We start from the raw sequence: 15,574 nt of genomic DNA on the forward strand, positions 1-15,574 counted from the left end.
ATAATTCGGTAAATATAAAATATATAGTATTTATAAAATGTTGCTGTTAGGCGTTACTTTTGGTGCATTCTCTATAACAAAATGTATGTTATTATAAATCCTCATTGTTGATGAAATAAAAATATATTGCTTATTGACTTTTTAAGTTTTAGATAAAAATGTCACTCACTGTCAAAGATAACGCCAACCTCAACATAGTCATTGCCACCAGTTAAGTGTTTCCAATCTAAACCAAACTTTTTGCAATTTGTTTGTTGAAACATTCGATTCCATTTACACAACAGATGTGGCACCAAAACCCGTTAAAATTTGCACTTGTTTATATGACTTTTAATTTTTATCACAAATTTTGTACACATCCTATTAGAACAATGATCGATATGTTAAACATAGCGTGTGCAATTATTCATTTTGTAAACATTCTGCCACTATTATCATCGCAAAAAATCAATGGGTCGTGCTAACAATGTGGCTACAAAATAACTTACATAAAAAATGATTAAACATCACCGGGTATTGTTTCACTGTGCGAATTCTTTAAATTCTGGATGCGTTACAAATCGCTACAATAGACCATGACTCAATGGAATAACTCGACGTGCTATAAAATGATGAAATATGATTCTCGGGATATTCGTCTAAATTAGATCAGATTCGAAGTAAATCATTGTCTGAAATGAATTAAACTGCTGCAAGTATCGATTCGACTGCAATTAACCGTTTCGCATTTTTCGTTTTCTTCTCTGGAAAATTAGATCCTCTTGAGAATTTAATTTTTTGTAAGGAAACCAACCTAAGGACAAAATAAAAGAGCTTATGCTTTAATTACGAACCAAAACTCATTGCTCGTTGCTTCATGACCTATTTAGTATTGAGCCGAGCTTTCAGTATTTTATACAGGGGGAACAAAAAGATGTTCATCCCTTATTGATCACGGCTTGCTTTGAATTAGACAGCTCATTTTGACATGTCTGTGGTCTGTTCTTATCCAAAGCGAGTGCTTCTTGTACATGTGTCAATCGCAGTCAACAAGGAAACGATAAATGTTTAAGTTACTAGAATTACTGACGTCAGTTTGATGCTAAATGAAGAAGACATTCCTTAATGAAGTGCGATTTTCGTGACAAATCATATTTGTCACCCTCATCGAAAACTTGGTGGAAATGCGCGAATGGCAAAGTGAACGCTGATGAACGATTTTAAAATTTAACGCGTTTTTGTGCAAATTTCATTCTGCTTATGTTTTCCTAACTAAACCAATAACTAACGAGCTCACAAACAAGAATTTGAAGTTACGTTTTGATGTATTTTTGCATCGATTTGAAAAATGCCGTACAGTAGAACCTTGTAAACATCGTGGAGGGAGAAACTTGTGAAGGGAACATAAGCCAGAAACCGTGGTCGTTGCACTAGAAATTTCAAATTAGTGGTGTAGTCAACATATTTTAATTTTAGGGGCATTTACAAAGCTTGCAGCCCACCATTGTCTTAATACACTTCATTAAAAACATTAACCGGTAATACTAACACACTTTAACTTACTTTGACTTAAAAATACCATAAAGTATTAAAAAAATACTGTTCAAAACCTGCGCACTGATTGTACACTTAGGCGGGAAATTTAGAATAGGTAATAAAAGGTGTTTGTAAATCGCCAAGAATCTAACATTGGCGGTATAGTGTACCTTCTCTCCAGAAGTTTCTCCCTTCACGAAAAATATAGTTTTAACAATCTCAAATAGTTATATCGGAAAGTCGCAAAATTCGAAAAATGTCATCGAAGCAAAATAAAAATTTATAAGGTGGCTTCGAAAATGCGTTATTTTCATTGAATCTCAATGAAAATTGATTGATCTAGATCTATGAAAAAATAGGTTCTATATTCTTTTTTACCGAAAAATTTATTGAATTACAAATTTTTCTCTAAAATATTTTTTAGTTTCTGTAAATTTAGAAGAGTTTTTTTAACCTAGGGTTTTTACTGAGAATGTCACAAAATTTTGTAAAACCAAAGCAGAAAATTGCGCTTTTTTTGGAAATGTGAAATAATTTCTTAATTTGAGGGATTTAGATAAAATTCAGAATCAAGGTTGAAAATTGTAAATTGAATTTGAGTGATTTTGGTAGATTCTATAAAATATGCCAAAAGAACATTAAAAAGTGCAATTAAATCAGGAAATACCAGGAAGTTCGTTTGCTGTATACTTCTTTAGGACGTTTTGCACACGTAAAAATGTTTTGAACTTGAATTTTTTTGCTAAACGGATTTGCAGTAGCGTCTAAAAGTCAGAATAAAATTTTGGATTTTTTTGCCAAAACAAGACAGAGTGACCAATTAATTTGACCTGACCTGACCTGACCAATTAATTTGAAAATTTGTTTTTTTTTCGGTTTTTAATGGAAAAACAAAGAAAAACCCCCGAATTTTCAAAAAAATCTCAACAACGTCAAAGTTTTTGAAACTGGGTGTCATAACATATTACGATAAAAATTTTAGGATTTTAGGAAAATTCCTTATTTTCCCTCTATCTGTGGGTGTTTTTTAACGAAAAACTTACAAATTCGAGGAGTTCTGTCAAACGCACACATACAGTTGCAAAATTAAATTTGGCGTTAATCATTTCGTCTGTTAACAAATTTTTAATTTTTTTACTGAGAGACTTATTAAATTAAAAAAATGTCAAAATAATGAAGCCTTGAAGCCAATTTCCAAGTTTAGTCCAAAATGCACTGTTTTTTAAGGCGGCTTTAAACAAATTTTTCACTGAGAGCGTTGCGTTGTTTCAAAATTCAGACAATTTTTTAAAACAAGATAAGCGTTTCAAAGCATCAAAAAATTAAAGTTCCATCTTCCAATGCACCAAATGAGTCATAAGTAAAAAACTAATTTTAATTTGATGTTTTGCTTAAATTTTACTATGGATTTTTTTAATTTACGAGATAAAAAACCAAAGTTGTTTCAATTATTGTTTTGAAAAATTAAACACTCCAAGTGGTAAATACAATTACTATTTTTGGATGCATCTTAAGACGTCAGAAATAACCCACTATTGACTCACCCTGTATACGTACAATTGTTTTTTAATTTGTTGCGTTTTCAACAATCTTTCAATAAGTATTTTGAAAATATCAATTTATTCTTATCATGTTTTCGGAATTCATTATTTACATTTTTATACAGGGTGTAACGAAAAGAGGGGTACAAAAAATAACTTCTTAATGGGATAATCGATTTGAATAAAACTTGGTACAAGAAATTATTTTCGTATTATTTCTTAAGTTTTATTATTATTGTATTGTAAAAAAATATTGTAGTATTAGCATATGAACTCATTTTTGGGATATATTTTTTTGTTATACGTTATCCCAGTGCTCTAATTCATTTTTTATTTAAAAGTATTTTAAACAGTTTTTGTGGCTTATTGTTTCGTACTTTTTGTATCGTTCTTGGTTTTCCAATAAAACATTATTTAATTAGATGTCAAAATTTCGGACTTTCTTAAATTTTTATTATTTTTGATTTTAAAATTTTATGCAATTATGTAATTATTTACTAGTTATTTTTTTAATTATTATATTTGGTATTATAATTTTTTCAAAAACGATAGTGTAGATTTTAATTGTGTTGGGTATAAATCGAGAGATTTTTATAAATTCACAACTTTGTAGAAAGTGGTTTAAATTAATAACTGATTAGATTATTGTCATCTAACTCAAGCGCATACAAACTAAACTAAAACTGAAATTTAAAAAAACAGTTAAACACACAAGGCCAATACACAAATTTTAATATACAAATATTGTTTAAAAATACTGGACCTTTCGAGCAATACAAGTGGTTTTGACAACAAATTACTTGTATTAAGTTTTATCAGAATCGCTTATTCTACGTATTAGAAGTTATGTTAAAGGAAATCGAACATTTATTTTGACTCTGGTTTCCTTTTATCCCCATCTTTTTGTCACACCCTATATAATTATAGCATTTAATTTAGAGCTAAAATATTTATCATTATAATAATCTGGCTTGGCTTTGTCCATGAAGGGCCGGTTAATCGAGGTTCCACTGTAACAGATAGATCTGGAAACTACCGAATTTTAAGTTTCTGGTGTAATTTCTTTACTTGGGTTTATTTTATTCGTAGCACTGTGAGCCAATTAAAACCTCGTCACAACTTTATTACATAAAAGGACGATTTTTATTTTCAGCGAAGTTCAGCGAATTGGTATTTTGTACTAGTTCCTGCCAGCATTAAATTATTTATCAAACTATGAAACAATTCTGGTTAAGCCCGTCTGAATTAATGATATGTCGTAATTGAGATTAGGCCATGTCACACACATATCTAGAGGTTCTCTGAATTATTCTACACCACCTTGCCCTTAAATTAATTACTTATTGTGTCAGGGACGAACAACAGGTTCGCATTTCAATAGATTAGGATTATCTTTTTCGTATTGATTCCAACGGTGATCAATACACAATTTATGGTTTCTCCGCGTCCTTAAGTGTTTTAGTTTTAGGAAGGTCACGAGGGGAGTAATAATTGTTATGCTGTAGCAGACATCGGCGACGGAAAAACGTTTTTCACTTGTAAATTCATGGAGAAAGAGGAAACTCAAGTCCACGAACCGTTTTATTTATGCAGAGACGTTGCCTAATTATACTTGCAAGAGTTTTCACTAATATTTTTGCTGAACTATGAATGCTATGCTAGCTGAATACAAACTTTTGTTTTAGCCAAACTGCTAATACAAGGAGGGATTTAATTAATTCATAACGGTCATAACACGGCGTCACCTTCTAAATTAAACATTTTTCTAAATAAATTTTTGTAATGTTCTGCTGTCCTGGATTCGTTTATAAATCACTGCAACACGTTACAAAAAATTTAATTGGAGGTGCGACTGCGTTGGGCTTTAGTGATTGTGAATAATTGTTCAGTTCATTAAAATAATTTGTTCCAATTTTACATATCGCTTATCATTCAGTGGTCCAGACAGTATGTAAACCGATCAAATATTTCCAAATAAACTAAAACTGCGACTGCCAACTGCAATACTCTATAATTACATTCCGCAGTCGATATTGGCGTATAATTAATTATTGCAGCTATTATTTAAAATTATCGCGTATAAAATACTGTATTACTTATTATTTACACAATAAAAACGAACGATTCAATAAATTGCATTATTACGGTCATTTTCTGCCGATCCTCTATTATTCAACGATCCAACGAAGATTGTTTTCAATTGTACAATGGAAGAGGGGAAACATTCAATTAAATTTTTATCGGGAAAAAATTACCAAGAACAATAAATTTCAGCTTGCAAGGACGTGCTGAAATGACTTTCGGTTAAAAAATCCCCCTTTATGATAAGCCATTCAAACATGTGAATATAAGAAAAAGTCCACACGTTGCGTGGATTTATCAAAATTGTGGGAGCTATTTTCAGCATATTTTATTTTTTCTTTATAATATGAGAAAGCCAATTTCGCAGAGCTGCGAAAAGTTGCTCTTCGACTTGATCTCAGGTGTTATTATTTTTCGGCCGAATTTAGCTTAGTTCTTGGGAGACTTGTTTTTGTAATATTTATCATTTTTAGAACCCAATTCTCATCTAAAGAAGATAAATAGAAACCTTGAAAAGTTTTATCTTTTTGTATAAAATAAAAATTAACTAATTCGTACATCTGTTATTGTTGAGTAGATTCTGAACAATTTGTACAATTTGTAAAATAATTTTTGTTTTTTTTCGTTTATCAGTACATTGAGGGCTTGTTTGGGCCAGCCTGTACATTTTCCTCTCAACAACGGACACCGATAATTGTCCGTTGTAGACAGGTGTCCACTAATGAGAGGTGTCCGTTATTCGGAGGTGTCCATTAAGCGAGGTTTCACTGTATAATATTTAAGAATTTTAAACTACTTACTGGTAATCACACTGAAATCAACTGACTCTACAATTCCTTTTAAAAAATATTACTTAATATCTATTAAGTCGCTCAATTTTTTTATAATTTCTAATGAGTACTGACTTTCTAGAAAACGATGTTAACCTAAATGATGTTTTGTGAAAAAAAAAATTGTGACAGAATGCGAAATAAATGACAACTAAAGTTAAATGAACAAGAAAAAATTAATTTATTATTATTTATTACTAATTAGACTAACTAATTAGTAATAATACTAATAAATACTAATACTAATAAAAAATAAAAAAGTTGAATAGTATTTGTTTTTTTTTGATAGATTTCAGTATAAACTGGACCAAAAACATGGGCCGAAAATGGCCGAAAATGGCAATATCTTTAAAAACTTTTATTGAACTTGCTTTGTTGCCTGTCTGTCTGTTTCATATTTTCTGTGTCAAATTTGAGAGTATTCCTGTTGTCCGAATGAGTTGAAATTTTGCATACATACGTAATTTCTATGACAATGCAATAATTTTTAGTTTACCCCCTAATGGGGTTAAATGGGGATTTAAAGTTTTAGTTGAGCTTAAAAATGGATTTTTGCAATCTATATACCGCATCTTATACCAATATACAGAAAGAAACCAAATAAGAAGCAAGTAATTTTGAGAATTTTGTTATTTTTACCTTTTTCAAGTTTTTAAATTTAATTCTCAAAATTTCTCGTAAGATTTCCTTAAAACAGACCAAAAACTTAAAAAAATAGGCTCGACAATAATTACTACTTAACTTTTGCCCATTTTCAACTTAAAAACTCACTGGAATCCCTTCTAAGACAGAGACTCAATTTAATTTTGTAAAATCAAAAAATAAAACACGCCTAAAAATTACCAAAATAAATCGATACTAATGTTATTGTGTTCGTTTTACTTGTTTCTGACTAACGTTGAAAAAATAAATAAATACAAGCTGAGTGATCAATTGTGAATTATTTCTTATTATTTTTAATATGCAACCAATAATACTAGAATAAAGCTGATTTCAGTGGACCAAATAGGTAAGCGTTAAAAAATTTCAAAATTAATCAACGATTACATTGTTCTGAGTTTTCTCAAGTCTGTCTTGACAGATTTGCTAAAATTTTATTATGGATTCAATTAATTCAATGTTTTTAAAAATCAAAGTATTCAAGCGGTAAGTGCAATTAGTATTTTTGGTTGCAGTTCTGACTTGTCAGAAATAACCCACTACCGACTCACACTGTATAATAATAGCTGATCATGGTATTTTAATATCGGAAGTCCTAAAGAAATGCATAATTTCTTTAATAAACAATCTGTAAGCATAGTTTCACTTGAAATAAAAAAAACACAAAACTTGGTTGCAAATTGTGGTGTTCTTGTATTTTCTATTCCTCTAAACACGCTTTTGAACTACATACTCAGTTTTTTGTAAGATTTCGCAAGAGCAGATCAAATCGATCCAAAGAATGATAATTTTGTTTTCACTTTTAGAGCGTTTTAGCTAGAAAAGCAATTATTTCCCAAAACTTCGTAACAAAGTAGCTGAAAAAAGACATTATTTTTTATTATTATTATTTTTGCTAAGCTAATACATTCAAATTTGAATGGAAATAAAGGACAAAAACGTGAAACTTCTCTAGATCATCTTATCCATAAATCAACCTGTAATTACTACAAAATGTTTCAAAAAAATAGCTTTGCTTATGATCATAATACGCACAAAGGAGCAAAAGGTTTAGAAAACCATTCAATATGCAGCATTTTCACTAAATCACCTTGTATGTGGAGCTGTTTAAGAAAACATTGGGAAATTGACCGACGCCTGTTTGAATCATTATCATTAAACAAAGTGCTAAAAATATTCTAAAGGTTGATAATTGATAAGAGTGATAAGTGTGTTTTCCTTATTACAAAAGTTTTCAGTTTGTAAAAGTTTGAAACTAAAAACCGTACATAACGCAGATTTTGGAGCGTTTATCTTACAAAGTCAATAAAGTAATGAGAGAGGGTTATTATTAACACCGAGAAAACTGTTATTTTGTTTGAAAAAAAAAGTTACAAGAAAAATTTATATCCTTTTGCATCATAAAGGGCACTTGAACCGTTTTCAGATATAATATATTGCGTCATTCTTTAACGTAATGAACTGGTCAGTCTGAAACAGACTTGCAAAACGGAACTAAATTATTTGCCATTTAAAAACGAAATTCTTTGATCTTTCACCTATGAATAGAATAATAGTTGTTCCCGACAACAGTTCATTAAAAATGCGATGACAACTGAGGACCTATTATTAAATCCAGACTTTGATGTGAAATCGGAATAAAAAGTAGCGACGCTACCCATTACGAGAAGCGTATTTTTAGTTCAGTACGTGTTAAATCGTCAATTATTGTCACCCTTTTAACAATATTATTATCAAATAGAGGTGAAGGTTATCTAATGTTTGTGTTCTGTCAATTAAATTTCTATCGATTTTTAGTGGTTGCATATCTAGTAGCACACTTATACGGTGCGTTCAAAAAGTCTTTAGATCAACTCTTGCTGTGGAATTTAGATTGACAGATTTTTAGTAGTTGTAAGAAATCAACATAGGTTTAAAATTTCACAGGAAGAGCTGATCTAAAAATTTTTTAAACGCACTATATAACCGAGATGTAACCTTCCAATATAACCGCCAGCTCCCAAATGTGAGGCTTTTATAAGCTAACTGTTAGTTAACCACCTTATTTACGCGCGGTTATGTTGCGGTTATATAACTCTTCTTATATCTGGGTTATATTGCGGACATGTGTCATTATATTTCGGTTATATAATTTCCTTTACATCTCACTTAAATTTCGGTTATCTTTCATTATCTAACCTTTATATTGCTCTTATATAACCATTCTTATATTTTTTTGTAGTATAACTTTTGCCTAAAAAAACTCAGTAGATTTTAATACAAACTAAAATTTTAAATATTTAGGATAAATAAATTGGTGCTTCTCTCCAGCCTTTTTGGGGTGCACGACACATACATAGCAGTTATATAACCGTCACATAACCTTTACTGTATACGCTACACATAACCATGGTTACATAACTAATATATACCCTAAATCTAGATTGGGCCATGTTGCTTAAGAAACATAACGGTTATCTAACCGTAATATAACCATGGTTATACACACTAAACATAACCATGGTTAGATAACCGTTACATTAGCTGAGTCTAACATAACCAATGGTTAGATTTGTGTATTGCGGTTATATAACGTTAGATAACCGCTAGATAACTCAGTAAAACTGTGCTACTAGTGATATGTACCTCACACTGGAAGTTTATTGCAACAATTTGCGGTTATTGTCTTTTATTATTTCAGAAGTAGAAGTAGAATACCATGAGACAATTACATAAAAAGTTCATTGAACAGCAAAATTAACTGACTACAATTCCTTATAAAAAATATTACTTAATATCTATTAAGTCGCTCAATTTTTTTATAATTTCTAATGAGTATTGACTTTCTAAAATACGATGTTAACCTAAATGCTGTTTTGTGAAAAAAATTCTGTGACAGAATGCGAAATAATTGACAATTAATGTTAAATGAACAGAAAAGAATTGATTCATTATTATTTATTACTAATTAGACTAACTATAGTACTGATAAAAAATAAAAAAAGTTGAATAGTGTTTGTTTTTTTTAATAGATTTTAATATAAATTGGACCAAAAACACCAAAATGGGCCGAAAATGGCATAATCTTTAAAAACTATTATTTAACTTGCTTTGTTGTCTGTCTGTCTGTTTCATATTTTCTGCGTCAAATTTGAGAGGATTCCTGTTGTCCGAATGAGCTGAAATTTTGCATACATACGTAATCTCCGTGACAATGCAATAATTTCTCATGGTTAGATAACCGTTATATTAGCTGAGTCTAACGCAACCAATGGTTAGATTTGTGTATTGCGGTTATATAACGTTAGATAACCGCTAGATAACTCAGTAAAACTGTGCTACTAGGGATATGTACCTCACACTGGAATTTTATTGCAACAATTTGCGGTTATTGTCTTTTATTATTTCAGAAGTAGAAGTAGAATACCATGAGACAATTACATAAAAAGTTCATTGAACAGCAAAAATGCGAGATAACTTTGTTGAGAAAATGTAAAATTGCAAGGTGCCTAACTATTTTAAAGGAATATTCAACATTTTTTTTCATAAAAATAGATCGAGGTGAAGTGTTTACGTTTGGTTCCGTTGTAAAAAAATAACTGCAGTGAAGATTGAAAAGTAAAACACATTGAATGGCTGCATTTACAAAGTTTATAGAGACAATAAACAAAATAAGCCATTTTACATTTGTTACAGTTGGCTTTTTTGCACGTTTCCCAAGCACCTAGTAAACTTAGATTCGTTCTATTACCTAACATCGCGGAAATTTTTTCAGATATAAAAATAATAAAATTTAAGTAAAAGGCTCCATTTTTTCAGTTTCTGTCTGGAACCCCTTCTCTTTGCAATTCAAAATTTATATTCAAATTCCTTGTTCCATTAGCTAATAGAATACTAAAATACAAAACATGCAGACCAGCAAAACAACCTCTTAGAATTAAAACTTTACTCCAAGTTAATGAATGCACCGGCACCTCCACCATTTTTCCTTCCATTAAACGAGTGTTTTTCACATGGAAAGGAAATTAGCGTACAATGACACACTTGCGATTTTAATTTCGTTTTGCTGATATAAAATCGTTATGTAAATTAGCAATTCGAAATGCAACCGCAGTACTTTATTCCGTCGGAAATGTACGGTGGTTGCAAATACATTTATTTTAATAGTCATACGCACGCGATGGTAAGTTGTAGGTGTTAAACGCCTCGATTGAAAGCTTCTGGGTTATGCTTGAGTTCACTCGGTTTTTGAAAAAGTTTATATTAAATCGGGGAGAATCGATAAGTTTGAGTTATTTAGTCGCTGCTTATTATCTTGCATTAACTGTGATTGAGTTATTCCTTTTCTGGTGACTATTGATTTTGTTAGGACGAGAACAATGGCGGCGTAATGATGGCTTTAAACAAAACTATCGTGAATTGTTATCAGCTTTAGTTACCTCCAAACAAAAATTAATGTTTCTCGGGGTTTTGAATATTAAACTAAGCTAGCAACTCATTTTCTTTTTTTATTTTTGATTCTTTGGTTGCAATTAACAAATCCTGTGTCAAATAAAAAAGATAATTAACTGGGACTTCAGTTTATTAATACTTTTTTCTACTTTGGTTTTATAAAATATTCATTGTGAAACCGAAAATAGTCACAAAGAGAACTTTTGTGCAACTGCTTTTAGTAAATTTTTGGAAGGTGTATTGGCAGTGCTGGGCTGGGTGTCATCAGTCATCAGTCAGCACTGTAATTTAGTGTATGATCTCTCAACATCGTCAAGTCGTTTATAAAGCCCGAATAATTAACAAAATTAAGACGAAATAGTTTGAACAGATTTTGATAAGTTAAACTAAACAAAAACAAACAACAAAAATTGAAAGTAGAAAAAGTAGTACATTACACTCGTTTTATGAGACTTAATTGTGGCACTCCTTCGTCGTGCTCCAAAACCATTCGTGCTACAATAGAACGTCTTATAAAACTCGTATAATAATATACTATTTTATCCCAGGGCTCAAGTTCCAGTTTTAAAAGTATTTAGAAATGCTAGCAAATCCGAATAAGAATATGTTTTAATAAGATTTGATTTTAATATTTAATTTTTGAATTTTGCTAAAGTACTGAATATTTCTAATTTTAAATTCGAGATCTTAAAAAAAATAACAAAAAAGGTTCGTAATTTTTCGTTTCCTGATCAGGGAGAACTAAACAAAATCATTTTGAGCTTTTGCCTTCAAACCTCTTTCAGACTAATTTTTTTAAATAATTAAATAATTAGTATTAAATTTCTACACTACAAAAATTACTTAAAAACGTAAAAAGTAATTAACTAAAAATTGAAAATTTAAGCAAAGGTAGTTTTTCGGCTAATTTATTAACGGATTTTTTGCAAAAATCCAAGCTTTGTTCATAGGACTCAACTAATTAATAGTTTTAGAAAATTTTTACAGAAAAATTCTGAAAAAACTGATATACGTAGTGAAAAGTATAAAGTATTTAACTGATTTTTGTGTAAATAAATTATTGGTTTTTTAGATACAGCAAAAAAACTTTTAGCACTCATGGCACAACAAAAAATTGTGTTACATGTTGAGTATAAGGCGGATAGGATTAAGTCGAAAAAAATTTACGATGAATAAAAAAATGTAGAAAATAATAATTTTTAAAATTTGTGGATATTTTTTTTGTGTATAACTACTACTGTTTTTTAGTTATTGTTTTTGATATTATTCTGATTTATTTAAAAATTTGTGTATTATATAACCCAAAGTTTCTCTGTCTAACATTTCTTGGCTTACGAATTGTATTTTTCTTTTAAAAATATTTCAGTGGCCAGAAAAGGATAAATAATAAAAAGCCAAATAATGTCACTTGAAAAAGTAATTTACTTACGAGCTAAGTTGGTTGAAATAACGAAATATAGTTAGTGCTAATACGAGTTTTTTGTTTCTTTCAATAAGTAAGTTTCTGTAAAAGAATAAGGGAAATTACTAAAGTACAGGTAATAAACAAAAAAGTAAATAAAAAATGAATAAGTGTGTATACATTATTTTTTATTTGATTTTGATATTTTTATATTTATTACTTTTATTTTTTGTGTTTGTGTTACATCTTATTTTTAAAACCATTCGATTACTACTGTTTTGAAAAGAAACCTTTTGAACCAAGTAAGTTTCTGGTTTCGGACTCAAAAAAGGCCTGAATCACTCAGATTGACTAATATTGACGTAACTTAAACCTATCTTGGTAATTTTTACAACTTGTTTCGTCAAGATCTCGCAAAATATGCGAATTTCTGGCTAACAAAAATTGAAATCTTTAAACACAATCTATTAGAGGGAGTTATATTTGGTATTTGGTTAAGCTTTTAGTATTCCAAGCTTAATTTGATGAAATGATTTTTAGTTGTATATTTTTTGTTTTAAAAAAACTGATTACTTAACAACTAAGACAATTTTTGTACTTCCTGTTTTGATAGTTGTTATGTTGTAAGTTTTGTATCTGGTCCTTTCCCAAAAAAGTTGTTAACAAAAGATTGCCATTATTAGACACTAGGAGAATTTACCTTTCAATTTGTTTTGTTTATGATGTTCTCCACAATTTTTACTGATGCCCCTGATATTCTTTATCTACTTAAATTTTGTGTTTTTTATTATTCACCACGTAAAATCTTCTTTTATATTGATACTTTTCCCTTCAATAATGTTCTTTGTTCATGTAATTTTTATTGTAAAAATATCGATTGTTTTACAAATTGCTTGTTTAAACATTCTTTATATAATGTACCAACTTAATTGTTAATATAATGTATTTCTATATGTAATAATATATTATTATTATTATTATTATTATTATTACAAACTTTATTAACTCAAAAGATTAAAAAATTATCTATGTGTTAGTTCCTATTACAATTTTCAAGAATAAAAACTTTGACCAAAAAATCGCTATTCTTATTTGGATTCGTGTTTTTTCGTTTTATCTTTTTTTTGTTCATTCTTTAAAGAGATATCATGGCATTTATGAAGAAAAATTAAGAAGTCATTACAACTTCCTTTAAAAATTAGGTTCGGGGTAAATGAGTTTGATAAGCAAAGTCATTAATCACCTTTTATTACTTTCTTTTCGTGATCTTGGAGGTATAAGGTGGACTCTAAAGCAGGAATCGTATAAATCTGAATTATAAGGAAACGTTAGATTAGCACAGCAAATCTGAAAAGATTATAATTAAAATTCAACAATTAAACTTTTAGTTATTTTTTTTCAGTTTACGACTAAAAAACCGTCGTTTAAATATCTTTTAAATCTCTTATTTATTTATATTTGGTCTTTATTGGGCGAAGCTTGAGGACAAGACATGATTGAAAACAAAATACAGGAAAATTATTAATAATAAAATTATAGCAATTTGTATAGTAATTCCTTTTTTATGCTTTTATTTGTTGGAGATATGGTCGAGGTTTTGGACAAAAAACGAAACAGAAGAGTTTTGTCTGCCTAACTAAGAATTAAAATTTTAATAATAGTGATACAAATGTAGCGTTACAAACAAGAAATGAAAAGAAAAGAAGAAAAAGAGAAAAATTAAAGTAAGAAATAAAGAACAAATTCTTGATCATAACTTTAATCATCTTTTTACGAACTACTGTATGCCTATCTAAAATTATGAAAGAAAAGAACTGTAGCTTTTCTACAAAAACTGATCTGCTCATTTAATTTATCGTACATAGAAACTGCAATTATAAGTAAAAGATCGTTAAAACTTAGCTCAATGCAAATGAAATGACTAAATCAGTGAATCTTAAGTCGGAGTTATGGATATTGAACATGTTAATAGTTTTTCACTAAATCTACTAAGTCCTGCTTAAAATATTTTAGAAGTTTAGAAGTAAAACAACCTCTAAATATTGGTCTTTTGCTTAAAAAAAATAAGGAACTTTGTTCTAACTGTATATTGAACTTAATGAAGATGCAGCTCTGATTACTCGCTTGCATGCCTGGTACCAGATTATCCCAGGTAATGCCAATTCAGGTGGAGTAATGATAATCAATTTGAATCAGCAACTAGTCCAATATTTCAGTTTGTGTCAGATAGGAGAACAAATAAGTGCTCTATAGCAATGTTGATATCCGCTTCAATTATTACACAAGGAGACTTGTTTACATAAGAGTAGTTCAGCGACCAACGGTATGTGTCGCGAATAATTGGGTGAATTCACTATAAATAGAGTGTTAGGGTCGCATTACTATAGAAATAGCGCTTTTGCTATTTTCATCTTTAGTGCTATTTATAACGATGGCTAATATTTTCAGAATGGTTTTGTTATGTTTATTAAATGTGTTATCTCACCACATGTTTGTAATTTGTGTCAAATGGGGTTGGCCATATTTCACCCCTACGCTAAACCGTCACATATCCGAAGACAGTTTAAACTTTGCATTTTCGGTGAAACTGGAAAAGTTTCAAATGGACGATTTTTCGCTGACCTAGCATTTTTATTGCCTTTTATTTTTAAGTCTTTGGGTTAGTTCAATGCACTTTTAAATTACAGTATAATTCTAATAAATGTTTTCTTTTCCAGGGGAGCTTTTTCAGTAGTTAGAAGATGTGTTCAGAAATCAACAGGCTTGGAATTCGCCGCCAAAATAATAAATACAAAAAAATTATCAGCGAGAGGTAAGATCATCACTTTTGACATCATCTTTACAACGGTTAACCTTGTTCCACTCCAAAAATAAATAAATCGTCAAGAAAGATACTAAACAGCAATTTCGATGCTACCGGGTTAAAATTTTAAATGGGAAGTGCACTCGAGTGATATGTGTGTACTTTGCAGTAAAACTATTTTCAACTGCTGGTAAACAAATAGCGCTGAAAAGTTGTGTTATGTGTGTACAAAAACACGGAAACGTCTTACTTCAGTATGAGTATTAATTTTCATATTTCATATCAATCACAATTATAAACTTATTATTGG

The 15,574-nt window shown here is 29.7% G+C and overlaps 1 protein-coding gene across 20 annotated transcripts in view; it reads left to right on the plus strand.

Moving 5' to 3' along the window:
• Positions 1-15,574, plus strand: part of CaMKII (Calcium/calmodulin-dependent protein kinase II) — a 131,072-nt gene that overhangs the window by 56,543 nt on the left and 58,955 nt on the right. For all 20 annotated transcript variants that reach the window (XM_064359720.1, XM_015978452.2, XM_064359723.1 and 17 more), the window contains one exon: positions 15,179-15,273. In XM_064359720.1, the coding sequence (XP_064215790.1) occupies positions 15,179-15,273 (95 nt within the window). The remainder of the gene's footprint in view (positions 1-15,178; positions 15,274-15,574) is intronic.

The sequence above is a fragment of the Tribolium castaneum genome, chromosome 1, assembly GCF_031307605.1.
Source record: "Tribolium castaneum strain GA2 chromosome 1, icTriCast1.1, whole genome shotgun sequence".
In the NCBI taxonomy this organism is placed as follows: domain Eukaryota; kingdom Metazoa; phylum Arthropoda; class Insecta; order Coleoptera; family Tenebrionidae; genus Tribolium; species Tribolium castaneum.